The sequence below is a fragment of the Capricornis sumatraensis genome, chromosome 22 (genome assembly GCF_032405125.1).
Source record: "Capricornis sumatraensis isolate serow.1 chromosome 22, serow.2, whole genome shotgun sequence".
Classification (NCBI taxonomy): Eukaryota; Metazoa; Chordata; class Mammalia; order Artiodactyla; family Bovidae; genus Capricornis; species Capricornis sumatraensis.
The window spans coordinates 30,660,038-30,675,765 of NC_091090.1; the positions used below are offsets into that span (position 1 = coordinate 30,660,038).

At 40.5% G+C, this 15,728-nt stretch overlaps 1 protein-coding gene across 1 annotated transcript in view; it reads left to right on the forward strand.

The window, feature by feature from the left end:
- TSBP1 (testis expressed basic protein 1) overlaps window positions 1-15,728 on the forward strand; it is a 150,297-nt gene that overhangs the window by 62,521 nt on the left and 72,048 nt on the right. The window contains exon 10 of the mRNA XM_068994162.1: window positions 9,222-9,354. Within this exon, the coding sequence (XP_068850263.1) occupies window positions 9,222-9,354 (133 nt within the window). The remainder of the gene's footprint in view (window positions 1-9,221; window positions 9,355-15,728) is intronic.

Below are 15,728 nucleotides of genomic sequence, written 5' to 3' on the forward strand. Positions count from 1 at the left end.
GTCAAGGCTATGGTTTTTCCAGTGGTCATGTATGGATGTGAGAGTTGGACTGTGAAGAAGCTGAGTGCCAAAGAATTGATGCTTTTGAACTGTGGTGTTGGAGAAGACTCTTGAGAGTCCCTTGGACTGCAAGGAGATCCAACCAGTCCATCCTAAAGGAGATCAGTCCTGGGTGTTCTTTGGAAGGACTGATGCTAAAGCTGAAACTCCAGTACTTTGGCCACCTCATGTGAAGAGCTGACTCATTGGAAAAGACTCTGATGTTGGGAGGAATTGGGGGCAGGAGGAGAAGGGGACGACCGAGGATGAGATGGCTGGAAGGCATCACTGACTCAATGCACATGAGTTTGGGTGAACTCCAGGAGTTGGTAATGGACAGGGAGGCCTGGCGTGCTGCGATTCATGGGGTCACAAAGAGTCAGACACCTCTGAGTGACTGAACTGAATTCTGTAAATACTTCAAGGTTAAATTTGAATCAAATAAGCATGGGAAAATAATATACATGTGAAGTGACTTCACTCAGTCATGTCCGACTCTTTGTGACCCCATGGACTGTAACTTACCAGGCTCCTCCATCTATGGGATTTTCCTAGCAAGAATACTGGAGTGGGTTGCCATTTTCTTCTCCAGGAGATCCTCCCGACCCAGGGCTTGAACCTAGGTCTCCAGCATTGTAGGCATACACTTTACTGTCTGAACCACCAGGAAAGTTCATTGATAATTTAAATGAAAAGTGTTAGTCACTCAGCCATGTCTCACTCTTTGTGACCCTATGAATGTAGCCTGCCAGGCTCCTTTGTCCATGGGATTCTCCAGCCAAGAATAAGGTGTGGGTTGCCATTTCAACCTCCAGGGGATCTTCCCAACCTAGGAATCAAACTCAGGTCTCCTGCATTGCAGGCAGATTCTTTACCATCTGAGTCACCAATAATTTCTGTAGACCACATGTAAAATGGACCTAATAGGGACTTCCTTGGAGGTCCAGTGGCTAAGGCTCCATGCTCCCAGTGCAAAGAGACCAGGTTCAATCCTCAGTCAGGTAACTAGATCCCAAACGCCCCCCAACTAACAGTTTATATGCCACAATTAAAAGATCCTGCATTTTTCAACAAACATCAAAGATCCTGTATGACACAACTAAGACCTAGGACAGCCAAATAAATTAAATAAATAAATATTTTAAAAAGAAATGGACTTAATAATCCCCAACTCCTGTTATTCATACCTTCGAGCAATCCCCTCCCACATCATACCAAGATTGGTTTATCACTTCCAAGATTTGACTCTATTTTTTTTCTTTTTAATTTATTTATTTTAATTGCAGGCTAATTATTTTACAGTATTGTGGTGGTTTCTGCCATACATTCACATAAATCAGCAATGGGTGTACATGTGTTCCCCATCCTGAACCCCCCTCCCACCTCCCTCCCCATCCCATCCCTCACAGTCATCCCAGGACACCTGCCCCGAGCACCCTGTCTCATGCATCAAACGTGCACTGGCAATTTATTTCACATATGATAATATACATGTTTCAATGCTATTCCCTCAAATCATCCTACCCTCACCTTCTCCCAAAGAGTCCAAAAGTCTGTTCTTTACATCTGTGCCACTTTTGCAGTCTCACATACAGGGTCATCGTTACCATCTTTCTAATCCCATATATATGCGTTAAAATACTGTATTGGTGTTTTTCTTTCTGACTTACTTCACTCTGTATAATAGGCTCCAGTTTCATCCACCTCATTAGAACTGATTCAAAGGCATTCTTTTTAATGGCTGAGTAATATTCCATAGAATGTTGATGATGAATTGATGCTTTTGAACTGTAGTGTTGGAGAAGACTCTTGAGAGTCCCTTGGACTGCAAGGAGATCCAACCAGTCCATTCTGAACGAGATCAGCCTTGAGATTTCTTTGGAAGGAATGATGCTAAAGCCGAAACTCCGGTACTTTGGCCACCTCATGCAAAGAGTTGACTCATTGGAAAAGACTCTGATGCTGGGAGGGTTTGAGGGAAGGAGGAGAAGAGGACGACAGAGGATGAGATGGCTGGATGGCATCATTGACTCAATGGAAGCAAGTCTGAGTGAACTCCAGGAGTTGGTGATGGACAGGGAGGCCTGGCGTGCTGCAATTCATGGGGTCGCAGAGTCGGACACGACTGAGCAACTGAACTGAACTGAACTGAATATTCCATAGTGTATATGTACCACAGCTTTCTTATACATTCGTCTGCTGATGGACATCTAGGTTGCTTCCATGTCCTGGCTATTGTAAATAATGCTGCAATGAACACTGGGGTACACATGTCTCTTTCAATACTGGTTTCCTCAGTGTGTATGCCCAGCAGTGGGATTGCTGGGTCATAAGGCAGTTCTATTTCCAGGTTTTTAAGGAATCTCCACACCGTTCTCCATAGTGGCTGGACTAGTTTGCATTTCCGCAAACAGTGAAAGAGGGTTCCCTTTTCTCCACATCCTCTCAGCATTTATTGTTTGTAGACTTTTGGATAGCAGCCATTCTGACCGGTGTGAGATGGTACCTCATTGTGGTTTCGATTTGCATTTCTCTGATAATGAGTGATGTTGAGCATCTTTTCATGTGTTTGTTAGCCATCTGTATGTCTTCTTTGGAGAAATGTCTGTTTCGTTCTTTGGCCCATTTTTTGATTGGGTTACTTATTTTTCTGGAATTGAGCTGCAGGAGTTGCTCATATATTTTTGAGATTAATTCTTTGTCAGTTGCTTCGTTTCTATTATTTTCTCCCATTCTGAAGGCTGTCTTTTCACCTTGCTCATAGTTTCCTTCGTTGTGCAAAAGCTTTTAATTTTAATTAGGTCCCATTTGTTTATTTTTGCTTTTATTTCCATTACTCTGGGAGGTGGGTCATACAGGATCCTGCTGTGATTACGTCAGAGAGTGTTTTGCCTATGTTTTCCTCTAGGAGTTTTATAGTTTCTAGTCTTACATTTAGATCTTTAATCCATTTTGAGTTATTTTTGTGTATGGTGTTAGAAGGTGTTCTAGTTTCATTCTTTTACAAGTGGTTGACCAGTTTTGCCAGCACCGCTTGTAAAAGAGATTGTCTTTTCTCCATTGTATATTCTTGCCTCCTTTGTCAAAGATAAGGTGTCCATACGGGCGTGGATTTATCTCTGGGCTTTCCATTTTGTTCCATTGATCTATGTTTCTGTCTTTGTGCTAGGACCATACTGTCTTGATGACTGTTGCTTTGTAGTAGAGCATGAAGTCAGGCAGGTTGATTCCTCCAGTTCCATTCTTCTTTCTCAAGATTGCTTTGGCTATTCGAGGTTTTTTGTATTTCCATACAAATTGTGAAATTATTTGTTCTAGCTCTGTGAAAAATACTGTTGGTAGCTTGATAGGGATTGCACTGAATCTATAGATTGCTTTGGGTAGTATACTCATTTTCACTACATTGATTCTTCTGATCCATAATCACGGTATATTTCTCCATCAATTAGTGTCCTCTTTGATTTCTTTCACCAGTGTTTTATAGTTTTCTATATATAGGTCTTTTGTTTCTTTAGGTAGATATATTCCTAGGGATTTTATTCTTTTCGTGAATGGAATTGATTCCTTAATTTCTTTTTCTATTTTCTCATTGTTAGTGTATAGGAATGCAAAGGATTTCTGTGTGTTGATTTTATATCCTGAAACTTTAGTATATTCATATGTTAGTTCTATTAATTTTCTGGAGGAGTCTTTAGGGTTTTCTATGTAGAGGATCATGTCATCTGCAAACAGTGAGAGTTTTACTTCTTCTTTTCCAATTTGGATTCCTTTCATTTCTTTTTCTGTTCTGATTGCTGTGGCCAAATCTTTCAAAACTATGTTTTCTAGTAGTGATTAGAGTGGGCACCCCTGTCTTGTTCCTGACTTTAGGGGAAATGCTTTCAATTTTTCACCATTGAGGATAATATTTGCTGTGGCTTTATCATATATGGCTTTTATTATGTTGAGGTATGTTCCTTTTATTCCTGCTTTCTGGAGGGTTTTTATCATAAATGAATGTTGAATTTTGTCAAAGGCTTTCTCTGCGTCTATTGAGATAATCATATAGTTTTTATTTTTCAATTTGTTAATGTGGTGTATCACATTGATTGATTTGTGAATGTTGAAGAATCCTTACATCCCTGGGATAAAGCCCAGTTGGTCATGATGTATGATCTTTTTAATATGTTGTTGGATTCTGTTTGCTAGAATTTTGTTAAGGATTTTTGCATCTGTGTTCATCAATAGTATTGGCCTGTAGTTTTCTTTTTTGTGCCATCTTTGTCTGATTTTGGTATTAGAGTGATGGTGGCCTCATAAAATCAGTTTGGCAGTTTACCTTCCTCTGCAATTTTCTGGAAGAGTTTGAGTAGGATAGGTGTTAGCTCTTCTCGAAATTTGTCATAGAATTCAGCTGTGAAGCCATCTGGTCCTGGGCTTTTGTTTGTTGGAAGATTTCTGATTACAGTTTCGATTTCTGTGCTTATGAAAATCTTAACGGATTTTCTATTTCTTCCTGGTTCACTTTTGAAAAGTTATACTTTTCTAAGAATTGGCCATTTCTTCCAAGTTGTCAATTTTATTGGCGTATAGTTGCTGATAGTAGTCTCTTATGATCCTTTGTATTTCTCTGCTGTCTCTTATAACTTCTCCATTTTCATTTCTAATTTTGTTGATTTGATTCCTCTCCCTTTTTTTCTTGATGAGTCTGGCTAATGGTTTGTCTATTTTATTTATCTTCTCAAAGAACCAGCTTTTAGCTTTTTTATGGTCTCCTCTGTTTCTTTTGCATTTATTTCTGCCCTAATTTTTAGGATTTCTTTCCTTCTACTAACCATGGGGTGCTTCATTTCTTCGTTTTCTAGTTGCTGTAGGTGTAGGGTTAGGCTATTTATTTGATTTTTCTCTTGTTTCTTGAGGTAAGCTTGCAATGCTATTAACCTTCCCCTTAGTACTGCTCTTACAGAGTCTTGTAGGTTTTGGATTATTGTGCTTTCATTTTCATTCGTTTCTATGCATATTTTGATTTCTTTTTTATTTCTTCTGTGATTTGCTGGTTATTCAGAAGTGTGTTTTTTAGTATTGGAGCTTCAGCTTTAGCATCAGTCCTTCCAATGATCACCCAGGACTGATCTCCTTTAGAATGGACTGGCTGGATCTCCTTGTAGTCCAAGGGACTCTCAAGAGTCTTCTCCAACATCACAGTTCTAAAGCATCAATTCTTCGGCACTCAACTTTCTTCACAGTCCAACTCACACATCCATACACGACCACTGGAAAAACTATAGCCGTGACTAGATGGACCTTTGCAGCCAAAGTAATGTCTCTGCTTGTAGAGTTAAGTTATTTATTTGACTTTTTTCTTGTTTCTTGAGGTATGCCAGTATTGCTATGTGCCTTCCCCTTAGCACTGCTTTTACAGCGCCCCATAGGTTTGGGGTTGTTGTGTTTTCATTTTCATTCATATCTATGTATATTTTGATTTCTTTTTTATTCTTCTGTGATTTGTTGGTTATTTAGAAGCATGTTGTTTATCCTCCATATTTTGGAATTTTTAATAGGTTTTTTTTTTCCCTGTAGTTGATATCTAATCTTACTGCACTGTGAATCAGAAAAGATGCTTGGAATGATTTCAATGTTTTTGAATTTACCAAGGCTAGATTTATGGCCCAGGATGTGGTATATCCAGGAGAGGGTTCCTTGTGCACTTCAGAAAAAGGTGAAATTCATTGTTTTGGGGGGAAATGTCCTATAGATATCAATTAGGTCTAACTGGTCCATTGTATCATTTAAAGTTTGTATTTCCTTGCTAATTTTCTGGTTAGTTGATCTATCCATAGGTGTGATTGGGGTATTAAACTCTCCCACTGTTTTTGTGTTATTGTTAATTTCCCCTTTCATACTTGTTAGCATTTGCCTTACATATCACAGTGCTCCTATGTTGGGTGCATATATATTTATAATTGTTATATCTTCTTCTTGGATTGATCCTTTGATCATTATGTAGTGTCTTTCTTTGTCTCATTTCACAGCCTTTATTTCAAAGTCTATTTTATCTGATATGAGTATTGCTACTCCAGCTTTCTTTTGGTCTCTATTTGCATGAAATATGTTTTCCTAGCCCTTCACTTTCAGTCTGTATGTGTCCCTAGGTTTAAGGTGGGTCTCTTGTAGACAGCATATATAGGTGTCTTGTTTTTGTATCCATTCAGCTAGTCTTTGTCTTTTGGTTGGGGCATTTAACCCATTGACATTTAAAGTAATTATTGATAAGTATGATCCCGTTACCATTTACTTTATTGTTTTGGGTTAGAGTTTATACACCCTTTCTGTGTTTCCTGTCTAGAGAAGATCCATTAGCATTTGTTGGAGAGCTGGTTTGGTGGTGCTGAACTCTCTCAGCTTTTGCTTGTCTGTAAAGCTTTTTTTTTTTCTCTCTCTTTTTATTTTTTATTTTTATTTTTTTTTTAATTTTAAAATCTTTAATTCTTACATGTGTTCCCAAACATGAACCCCCCTCCCACCTCCCTCCCCATAACATCTCTCTGGGTCATAAAGCTTTTGATTTTTCCTTCATATTTGAATGAGATCCTTGCTGGGTACAGTAATCTGGGCTGTAGGTTATTTTCTTTCATCACTTTAAGTATGTCCTGCCATTCCCTTCTGGCTTGAAGAGCTTCTATTGAAAGATCAGCTGTTATCCTAATGGGAATCCCCTTGTGTGTTATTTGTTGTTTTTCCCTTGTTGCTTTTAATATTTGTTCTTTGTGTTTGATCTTTGTTAATTTGATTAATATGTGTCTTGGGATGTTTCACCTTGGGTTTATCCTGTTTGGGACTCTCTGGGTTTCTTGGACTTGGGTGGTTATTTTCCTTCCCCATTTTAGGGAAGTTTTCAACTATTATCTCCTCAACTATTTTCTCATGGCTTTTATGGCTTCTTCTGGGACTCCTATGATTTGCATTTTGGAGCGTTTGACATTGTCCCAGAGGTCTCTGAGGTTGTCCTCATTTCTTTTAATTATCTTTTGTTTTTTCCTCTCTGCTTCATTTATTTCCACCATTCTATCTTCCACCTCACTTATCCTATCTTCTGCCTCAGTTATTCTACTGTTGGTTTCCTCCAGAGTGCTTTTGATCTCAGTTATTGCATTATTCATTGTTGACTGACTCTTTATAATTTCTTCTAGATCCTTGTTAAACTTTTCTTGCATCTTCTCAATCCTTGTCTCTAGTCTATTTATCTGTAACTCCATTTTGTTTTCAAGATTTTGGATCAGTTTTACTATCATTATTCTGAATTCTTTTTCAGGTAGACTCCCTATCTCCTCCTCTTTTGTTTGGTTTGGTGTGCTTTTATCATGTCCCTTTACCTGCTGAATATTTCTCTGCCTTTTCAACTTGCTTAGGTTGCTGTGTTTGGGGTGGTCTTTCTTTATGCTGGAAGTTTGTGGTTCCTCTTTATTATGGAGGTTTCTCCCTGTGGGTGGGGTTGGATGAGTGGCTTGTCAACGTTTCCTGGTTAGGGAAGCTTGCGTCAGTCTTCTGGTGGGTAGAGCTGGATCTCTTCTCTCTGAGTGCAAGGAAGTGTCAAGTAGTGAGTTTTGAGGTGTCTGTGGATTTGGTGTGACTTTTAGCCACCTGTACTTTTGTGCTCAGGGTTATGTTCCTATTTTTGTTGGAGAATTAGCTTGGTATGTCTTTCTGAAACTTGTTGGCTCTTGGGTGGATCTTGGTTTCAGTGTAGATATGGAGGCTCCTGGATGAGCTCTTGTCAATTAATGTTCCCTGGAGTCAGTTTTCTGGTGTTCTCAAGTTTTGGATTTAAGCCTCCTGCCTCTGGCTTTCAGTCTTATTCTTATAGTAGCCTCAAGACTTTTCCATCCATACAGCACCGATGATAAAACATCTAGGTTAGTAGTGAAAGATTCTCCACAGTGAGGGACACCCAGAGAGGTTCACAGAGTTACATGGAGAAGAGAAGAGGGAGGAGGGAGATAGACGTGACCAGGAGGAGAAGAGGGGAAATCAAAAGGGGAGAGAGCAATCTAGCCAGGAATCAATTCTCTATTTGCTCTCCACAATCTGGAACACTCAAAGAGGTTCACAGAGTTCCACAGAGAAGAGAAGAGGCAGGAAGGAGATAGAGGTGACCAGGAGAAGTGGAGGGGAAGTCAAAAGCAGAGAGACCAATCTAGCTAGTGATCAGTTCCCTAAGTGTTCTCCACAGCCTGGAATACCCAAAGAGATTCACAGGGTTAATTAAGTAGAAACAAGAAGGGGGAGTGAGGAGATAGAGGTGACCTGGGGGAGAAAAAGGAGAGTCAAAAGGGGAGAGAGTAATCAAGGCAGTAATCACACTTCTAAGTAAAAATGGGTACTGAGGATTGGATTCTTAAAGGTACAAAATTGATATCAAATACCAAAAAGCAAAGATTAAAAATCTAGAGTAGAGGTTAGACTCCCAAAAATACAATAAAAACAAAACAAAACAAAATCACAAAAATAATTTTTTAAAAATATATGAAATTTGCTTTAAAAATAGGGTCTTTTTAAATAAGGTAATAGTAGGTTTTAAAAATGAAAATTAAAGGAGTAATAAAGAACTTAATTTTTTAATTTTAAAATTAAAAAATGATAATAGTAAAATATACCTAGGAATTTCTCTGGAGCTGTTGAGGGCAGTGTGGGGTCAGTTCCAGATAGTTCCTTGTTCCAGCTTATACTTCTTCTCAAGGTCTATAGGTCCCTTCCAATGTAGTCAATGCTAACTAAAAGGTTTTAATCTGTTGCACCTGTCACTTTCAAAGCAGTTCCCTCTTCTTTGTTTATTTTGGTTTCCTCTGTTTGCAAGTATCTTCAGTATCTAACTTCCTCCCTGATACAAGGGGGTGAAGGTGATCATTTATTTAGGCTCACTTGTTCAATTGTGCTGTGGGGAGGGAGGAACACTGCAAACAAATATCACTGGCGTGTATGTGGAGTGTTCACAGTGTCTGGGCCACACTGGGTTTGCCCCTGCTCCCTGCATGTGTGCTTTCCCCGTCAACACTGCTCAGGCTCCAGGTTGCTCTGCAGGGGAACTGTCTAAAGTGGGCCCTGGGTTGCATGCACTTCCCAGGTCTAAGCCACTCCGGTTAAGGTTCCTGAGTACCCCACAAAGGCACAGACTTGGTTAGGCCTGTGTTTTGTGCCCTTCCCAGGTCCAAGCAGCTCAGGCGACCAGGTGCTTGGTGAGCTCACTCTCCTCAGGTCAGGCAGTGCGTCTTATCACCTCCCCGGTCCCGGCGGCTCAGTTTCCCAGATGCACGGTGGGAGCACCATCTCAGGTGTATCGTGTGTCTCCTCTGGGGAGCTGATCTCTTGCTGCGACCCTCCTGGTGGATGTCAACCATCCAGGATCCCAGGAAGACTTGGTTAGCAACTGGGAGTCTGCTCGTAGTTTGTTTGTTTGGGTTTTTTTTTTTTTTTTTTCCTCTCTCTCTCTTTCTCTCTGGCTATCCCACAGTTTGGGCTGCTTTCTCACATTAGCTCCTCAGATTGCCCTCAGGGCATTCAGGCCTGGTCCTTACCCTAAGCAATGCAGTCTGCGCCTCCCTGTTCAGCCCCCACTTGCTGGTGCCAGACGCCAGCATCTGGGCTACTTCTCCACTGGGAGTTGCAGTTAGGTGCATAATCTCTGGGGTTTATTTATTTTTTTCTTCCAGTTATGCTTCCCTCTGAGATTCCAAAACTCCCCACAGACCCGCCAGTGAGAGGGTTTCCTGGTATTTGGAAACTTCTCTTTTACAACTCCCTCCCCGGGTGGGTCTCCGTCCCTAACTCTTTTGTCTCTCTTTTTATCTTTATATTTTGTCCTTCCTCTTTTTGAAGACAATGGGCTGCCTTTCTGGGTGCCTGGTGTCCTCCACCAGCATTTGGAAGTTGTCTTGTGGTGTTTACTTGGTGTTCAAATGATCTTTCAATGAATTTGTTGGGGAGAAAGTGGTCTCCCCATTCTACTCCTCCACCATCTTAGGACTGCCCCTCTCCTCCAAGATTTAATTTTAAAAGACAGTGAGGCCTTTGTCTTATTGCTCTCTTAGTCTCTCTCTTGGATCACTCACAGAAAAAAACTAGCTATCATGTCATGAGCAGCCCTCCTAAGGAAGCCCACATGGCAAGGAAGCAAAGCCTTCTGCCAACAGCCATGAGTAAGATATCTTGGAAACACATCTTTCAGCCCTGATCAAGCCTTCAAATGACTACAACCCCAGTCAACAGCTTGACTGCAATTTCATAAAAGACCTTAAACAAGAACCACCCAGCTAAGCTACTCTTACCCTCAGAAAAATGTTTTTGACGCTCAGAAAATAAGTGAGATAACAGATGTTTGTTGTCTTGAGCTGCTAAATTTGGGGGTAATTTGTTTCTTATCAACAGAGGTAATAATAAGACCAGACCGTCAGATAAAATAGTTAAGTAAGTTCACAATGAGGGAAGTCAGTTCAGTTCAGTTCAGTTGCTCAGTAGTGTACAACTTTTTGTGACCCCATGAACTGCAGCTTGCCAGGCCTCTCTGTCCATCAACAAATCCCAGCGCCTGCTCAAACTCTGTCCATTGAGTCGGTGATGCCATCCAACAATCTCATCTTCTGTCATCTCTTCCTCCTGCCCTCAATCTTTCCCAGCATCAGGGTCTTTTCCAGTGAGTCAGTTCTTCACATCAGGTGGCCAAAGAACTGGAGCTTCAGCTTCAGCATCAATCCTTCCAATAGATATTCAGGACTAATTTCCTTTAGGATTGACTGGTTTGATTTCCTTGCAGTTCAAGGGACTCTCAAGAGTCTTCTCCAACACCACATTTCAAAAGCATCAATTCTTTGGCACTCAGCTTTCTTTATGGCCCAAGTCAATCATCTTTAATGTCACACCCTCTAAGCACTACCTCATAATCCAACTACAGGCATTTTCAAAGAATACATGCAGTTGGAACTCCTATACAATACCTGTGGGAGTGTAAATTATTGTAGCCACTTTTGAAAACTATTTGGTAAGTATCTACTTAAGCTAAACATAGCCTAGCTATGACCCAGCAATTTCACTCTCAGATAAATACCCAACAGAAATTGGTGCAAATACTTATCAAACAATATATATGATTGCTCATAGAAACTTTGTTTACAAGAACCAAACATTATATATAACTCAAATGTTCAAGCACAGAATACATAAGTAAGTTGTAGTATATTTCTAAAATGGAATATTGTACAGCAATGAAAAAGAATAAACTACAGCTGCAAGCACAACAACATGGATGAATCTCACCTCATAATTTTAAGCTAAAGAAGCCAGACAGCAAAGGGTATATAATCTATAATTCCACTTATATAAAGTCTAAGAACAGAGAAAACCAACCCTTGCATAGAAATCAAACCATAGGTACTTTTGGTAGGGTTGATATGAAAAGGGAACAAAGAAAGAGCTTTCTAGAGGGCTAGAAGTGTTGTATATCTTTATCTAGGTAGAGTATAACTGATATACCTTCACATAAAAATACATCAAGATGTGCAGTTAAGGTTTGTGCACTTTTCTGCACATATATTAGATTTAACAACAAACTCTGAGCTTTTAACATGATTAAGATCCAGTTCCAGAATTACCAAAAGGAAATTTTTTTCTTTTCAGCTTTATGATTGTCTATAATTTTTATTTTAATAAAAAGTATGCATCTTTTTTAATTTAAAAATGTCATTTCAAAAAAACTGTACATTACAATTTGGCTGTCATTTATTACAACTATGAAATAGCCACATAACTAGGAGAAAAGACACTGAAATGTTAAATGACTTTTCTCTCCAGAAAAAGGCATAATTAATTTTTTCTTATTTTTTTGTTTCTCTATTTTCAGCATGTAGTGTGGAGCATGAATTGCTTTTATAAGAGGGAAAAATGTTTAAAGATTGACTGGCAGAGCTGTCCTTTGCCATAACTGTCACCAGGAGCACCAGGACAGGAAGATGAGCCAAAACATAGTATTTCTGAGGAACTTGTGGAAGGGTTTACTGACAGAGGGTTACATTTTACAAGGTTTGTATTCGATTTTAAAATCTGTTATTTCATGTCATTTTAAATAGGTATTGCTTGACCTATAGGACATTACATGCAGTAAGTATGGAATAAATATTTACTTTATCAATGAACAGGAGCATCAAACAGGAGCTCATGTGCCTCATATATACTTTGTACTAGTACCATCTACCAAAATGGTAAAGGCAACTGTTGTAGCCTAGTGAACCACTGTGAATAGAGTCTCCAAAGGCCACTCATCTCAGAGCAACCTTCTTATGCAATGAGACTTTCCCTGCAACACCCTAGGCAACTTTGGCCTATCCAGGCCGACACAAAACATAAAATCAAGCAGAGAAGACCATAAATGTTTCCCTATGAGAAATTTTATGTGTCTATCTTTACTTACGCATCTATCTATCTACTATTTTTATGATTTAAAAGGCAAAGTAAAATCACTGTACAGAGGAGGCTGTCCTAAGATGGCAGAGGAATAAAACGGGGAGACCACTTTCTCCCCCACAAATTCATCAAAAGAATGTTTGAACGCTGAGTAAATTCCACAAAACAACTTCTGAATGCTGGCAGAGGACATCAGGCACACAGAAAAGCAGCCCATTGCCTTCGAAAGGAGGTAGGAAAAAATATAAAAGATAAAAAAAGAGACAAAAGAGGTAGGGATGGAGATCAGTCCCGGGAAGGGAGTCTTAAAAAAAGAGAGAAGTTTCCAAACACCAGAAAACACTCACTGGTGAGTCTGTGGCGAGGCTTGGAAACTCAGAGGGCAACATAACTGGGAGGAAAAATAAATAAATAATTAAAATCCACAGATTATGTGCCCAATGGTAACTCCCAGCAGAGAAGCAGCGCAGACACCCGCATCCGCCACTAGCAAGCGGGAGCTGGTCAGGGAGGTGCTGGCTGCATTGCTTAGGGTAAGGACTGGGCATGGATGCCCCAAGGGCAATCTGAGGGAACTAACTTTAGATAGCAAACCAGACTGTGGGATAACTACCCCTTGAAAAGCCCTAACCTAAGGCACCACCAGGCCCACTCACAGAACAAAGGACTGAGCAGAGCTAGCCGGCTGAGACCAGCACATCCCCTGCTGGAGTCAGGCAGGTAAGGGCAGCCAGAGCTGGAAGGGGGCAATCGCGGCCCCAGAGAAGCATCATCTACCAAACTACAAGCAGGTTTCATTGCTAACCAAGACTTTTTGGGATTCTGGATGGTCAACATCTGCCAGGAGGGTCACAGCCAGAGATTAGCTCCCCAGAAGGGACACATGGCACACTTGAGAAGGTGCACCGGTTGTACACCCAGAAAACCAAGCGGCAGGGACAGGGGAGGCAATAAGTTACAGTGACCATGCTCGCCAAACACCTGGTCACCTGAGCTGCTTGGACCTGGGAAGGGCACAAAACACAGGGCCAACCGAGTCTGCACCTCTGAGGACTACCCGAGTACCTGAACCTGAGTGGCTTAGACCTGGGAAGTGCGTACAACCCAGGGCCAGCCTCAGACAGTTCCTGGCAGAGCAACCTAGAGCCTAAGCAGTGTAGACAGGGAAAGCACACACGCATGAGCAGGGGCAAACCCAGTGTGGCTGAAACACTGTGAGCACACGCCAGTGTTATTTGTTTGCAGTGTTCCTCCCTCTCCACAGCACAACTGAACAAGTGAGCCAAAAAAGTGTCCACCACCGCCCCCTTGTGTCAGGGCAGAAATTAGGCACTGAAGAGACTAGCAAACAAAAGAAGCTAAAACAGAGGGAACCACCTTGGAAGTGACAGGTACAATAGATTAAAACCCTGTAGTTAGCACTGACTACATAGGAAGGGGCCTATAGATCTTGAGAAGTATAAGCTGGATCAAGGAACTATCTGAATATGAACTAACCCCACACTGTCCACAACAACACCAGAGAAACTCCTAGATAATATTTTTACTATTATCATTCTTTAAATTTTTTAATTTTTTTATTTTTAAGTCCTCTATTACTCCTTTAATTTTCATTTTTATAACCTACTATTACTTTGCCAAAAAAAAAAACCCTAATTTTTAAAGCAAACTTCATGTATATATATTTTATAATTTTGGTGACTTTCTTTTTTTTTTTCTTTAATATTGTATTTTTGAGAATTCAACCTCTACTCTAGATTTTTAAATCTTGGCTTTTTGGTATTTGTTATAATTTTGTACCTTTAAGAACCCAATCTTCAGTATCTATTTTTACTTGGGAGCAAGATTACTGGCTTGACTGCTTTCTCCCCCTTTAGACTCTTCTTTTTCTCCACCAGGTCACCTCTATCTCCTCACTCCCCCTTCTCTTCTCTACCCAACTCTGTGAATCTCTGTGTGTTCCGGACAGTGGAGAACACTTAGGGAACTGATTACTGGCTGGATCTGTCTCTCTCCTTTTGATTCCCCCCTTTATCCTCCTGGCCGCCTCTGTCTCCTTTCTCCCTCTTCTCTTCTCTGTATAACTACGTGAACTTCTGTGAGTGATCCAGACTGTGCAGAGCACATAACGAAGTGATTACTGGCTAGCTTGCACGCTCCTCTTTGATTCCCCCTCTTCTCCTCCTAGTCACCTCTATCTCCCTCCTCCCTTTTCTCTTTTCCATGTAACTCTGTGAACCTCTCTGGGTTTCCCTCACTATGGAGAAACTTTTCATCTTTAACCTAGATGTTTTATCATCAATGCTGTATAGATGGAGAAGTCTTGAGGCTACTGTAAGAATAAGACTGAAAACCAGAGGCAGGAGGCTTAAGTCCAAATCCTGAGAACTCCAGAGAACTCCTGACTCCAGGGAACATTAATCAATAGGAGCTCATCAAAAGCCTCCATACCTACACTGACACCAAGGACCACCCAAGCGCCAGCAAGTTCCAGAGCAAGACATACCATGCAAATTCTCCCACAACACAGGAACATAACCCTGAGCTTCAATATACAGGCTGCCCAAAGTCACTCCAACCCACTGACATCTCATAACTCATTACTGGACACTTCATTGCACTCCAGAGAGAAGAAATCCAGCTCCACCCACCAGAACACCAACACAAGCTTCCCTAACCAGGAAACCTTGACAAGTCACCTTTCCAACTCCACCCACAGAGAGAAAACTACACAATAAAGAGAACTCCACAAACTGGCAGAATACAGAAAGGCCACCCCAAACACAGCAATATAAACAAGGTGAAGAGACAGAGGAATACCCAGCAGGGAAAGGAACAGGATAAATGCCCACCAAACCAAACGAGGAAGCAATGAGGATCTATCTGATTAAAAAATTTCGAATTATGATAGTGAAAATGATCCAAAAATCTTGAAAACAAAATGGAGTTACAGATAAATAGCCTGGAGAAAAGGATTGAGAAGATGTAAGAAAGGTTTAACAAGGACCTAGAAGAAATAAAAAGAGCCAATCAATAATGAATAATGCAATAAATGATATCAAAAACACTCTGGAGAAAACCAACAACAGTAGAATAATGGAGGCATAAGATAGGATAAGTGAGGTAGAAGATAGAATGGTATAAATAAATGAAACAGAGAGTAAAAAAGAAAAACGAATTAAAAGAAATGAGGACAATCTCAGAGACCTCTGGAACAATGTTAAATGCCCCAACATTTGAATCATAGAAGACCCAGAAGA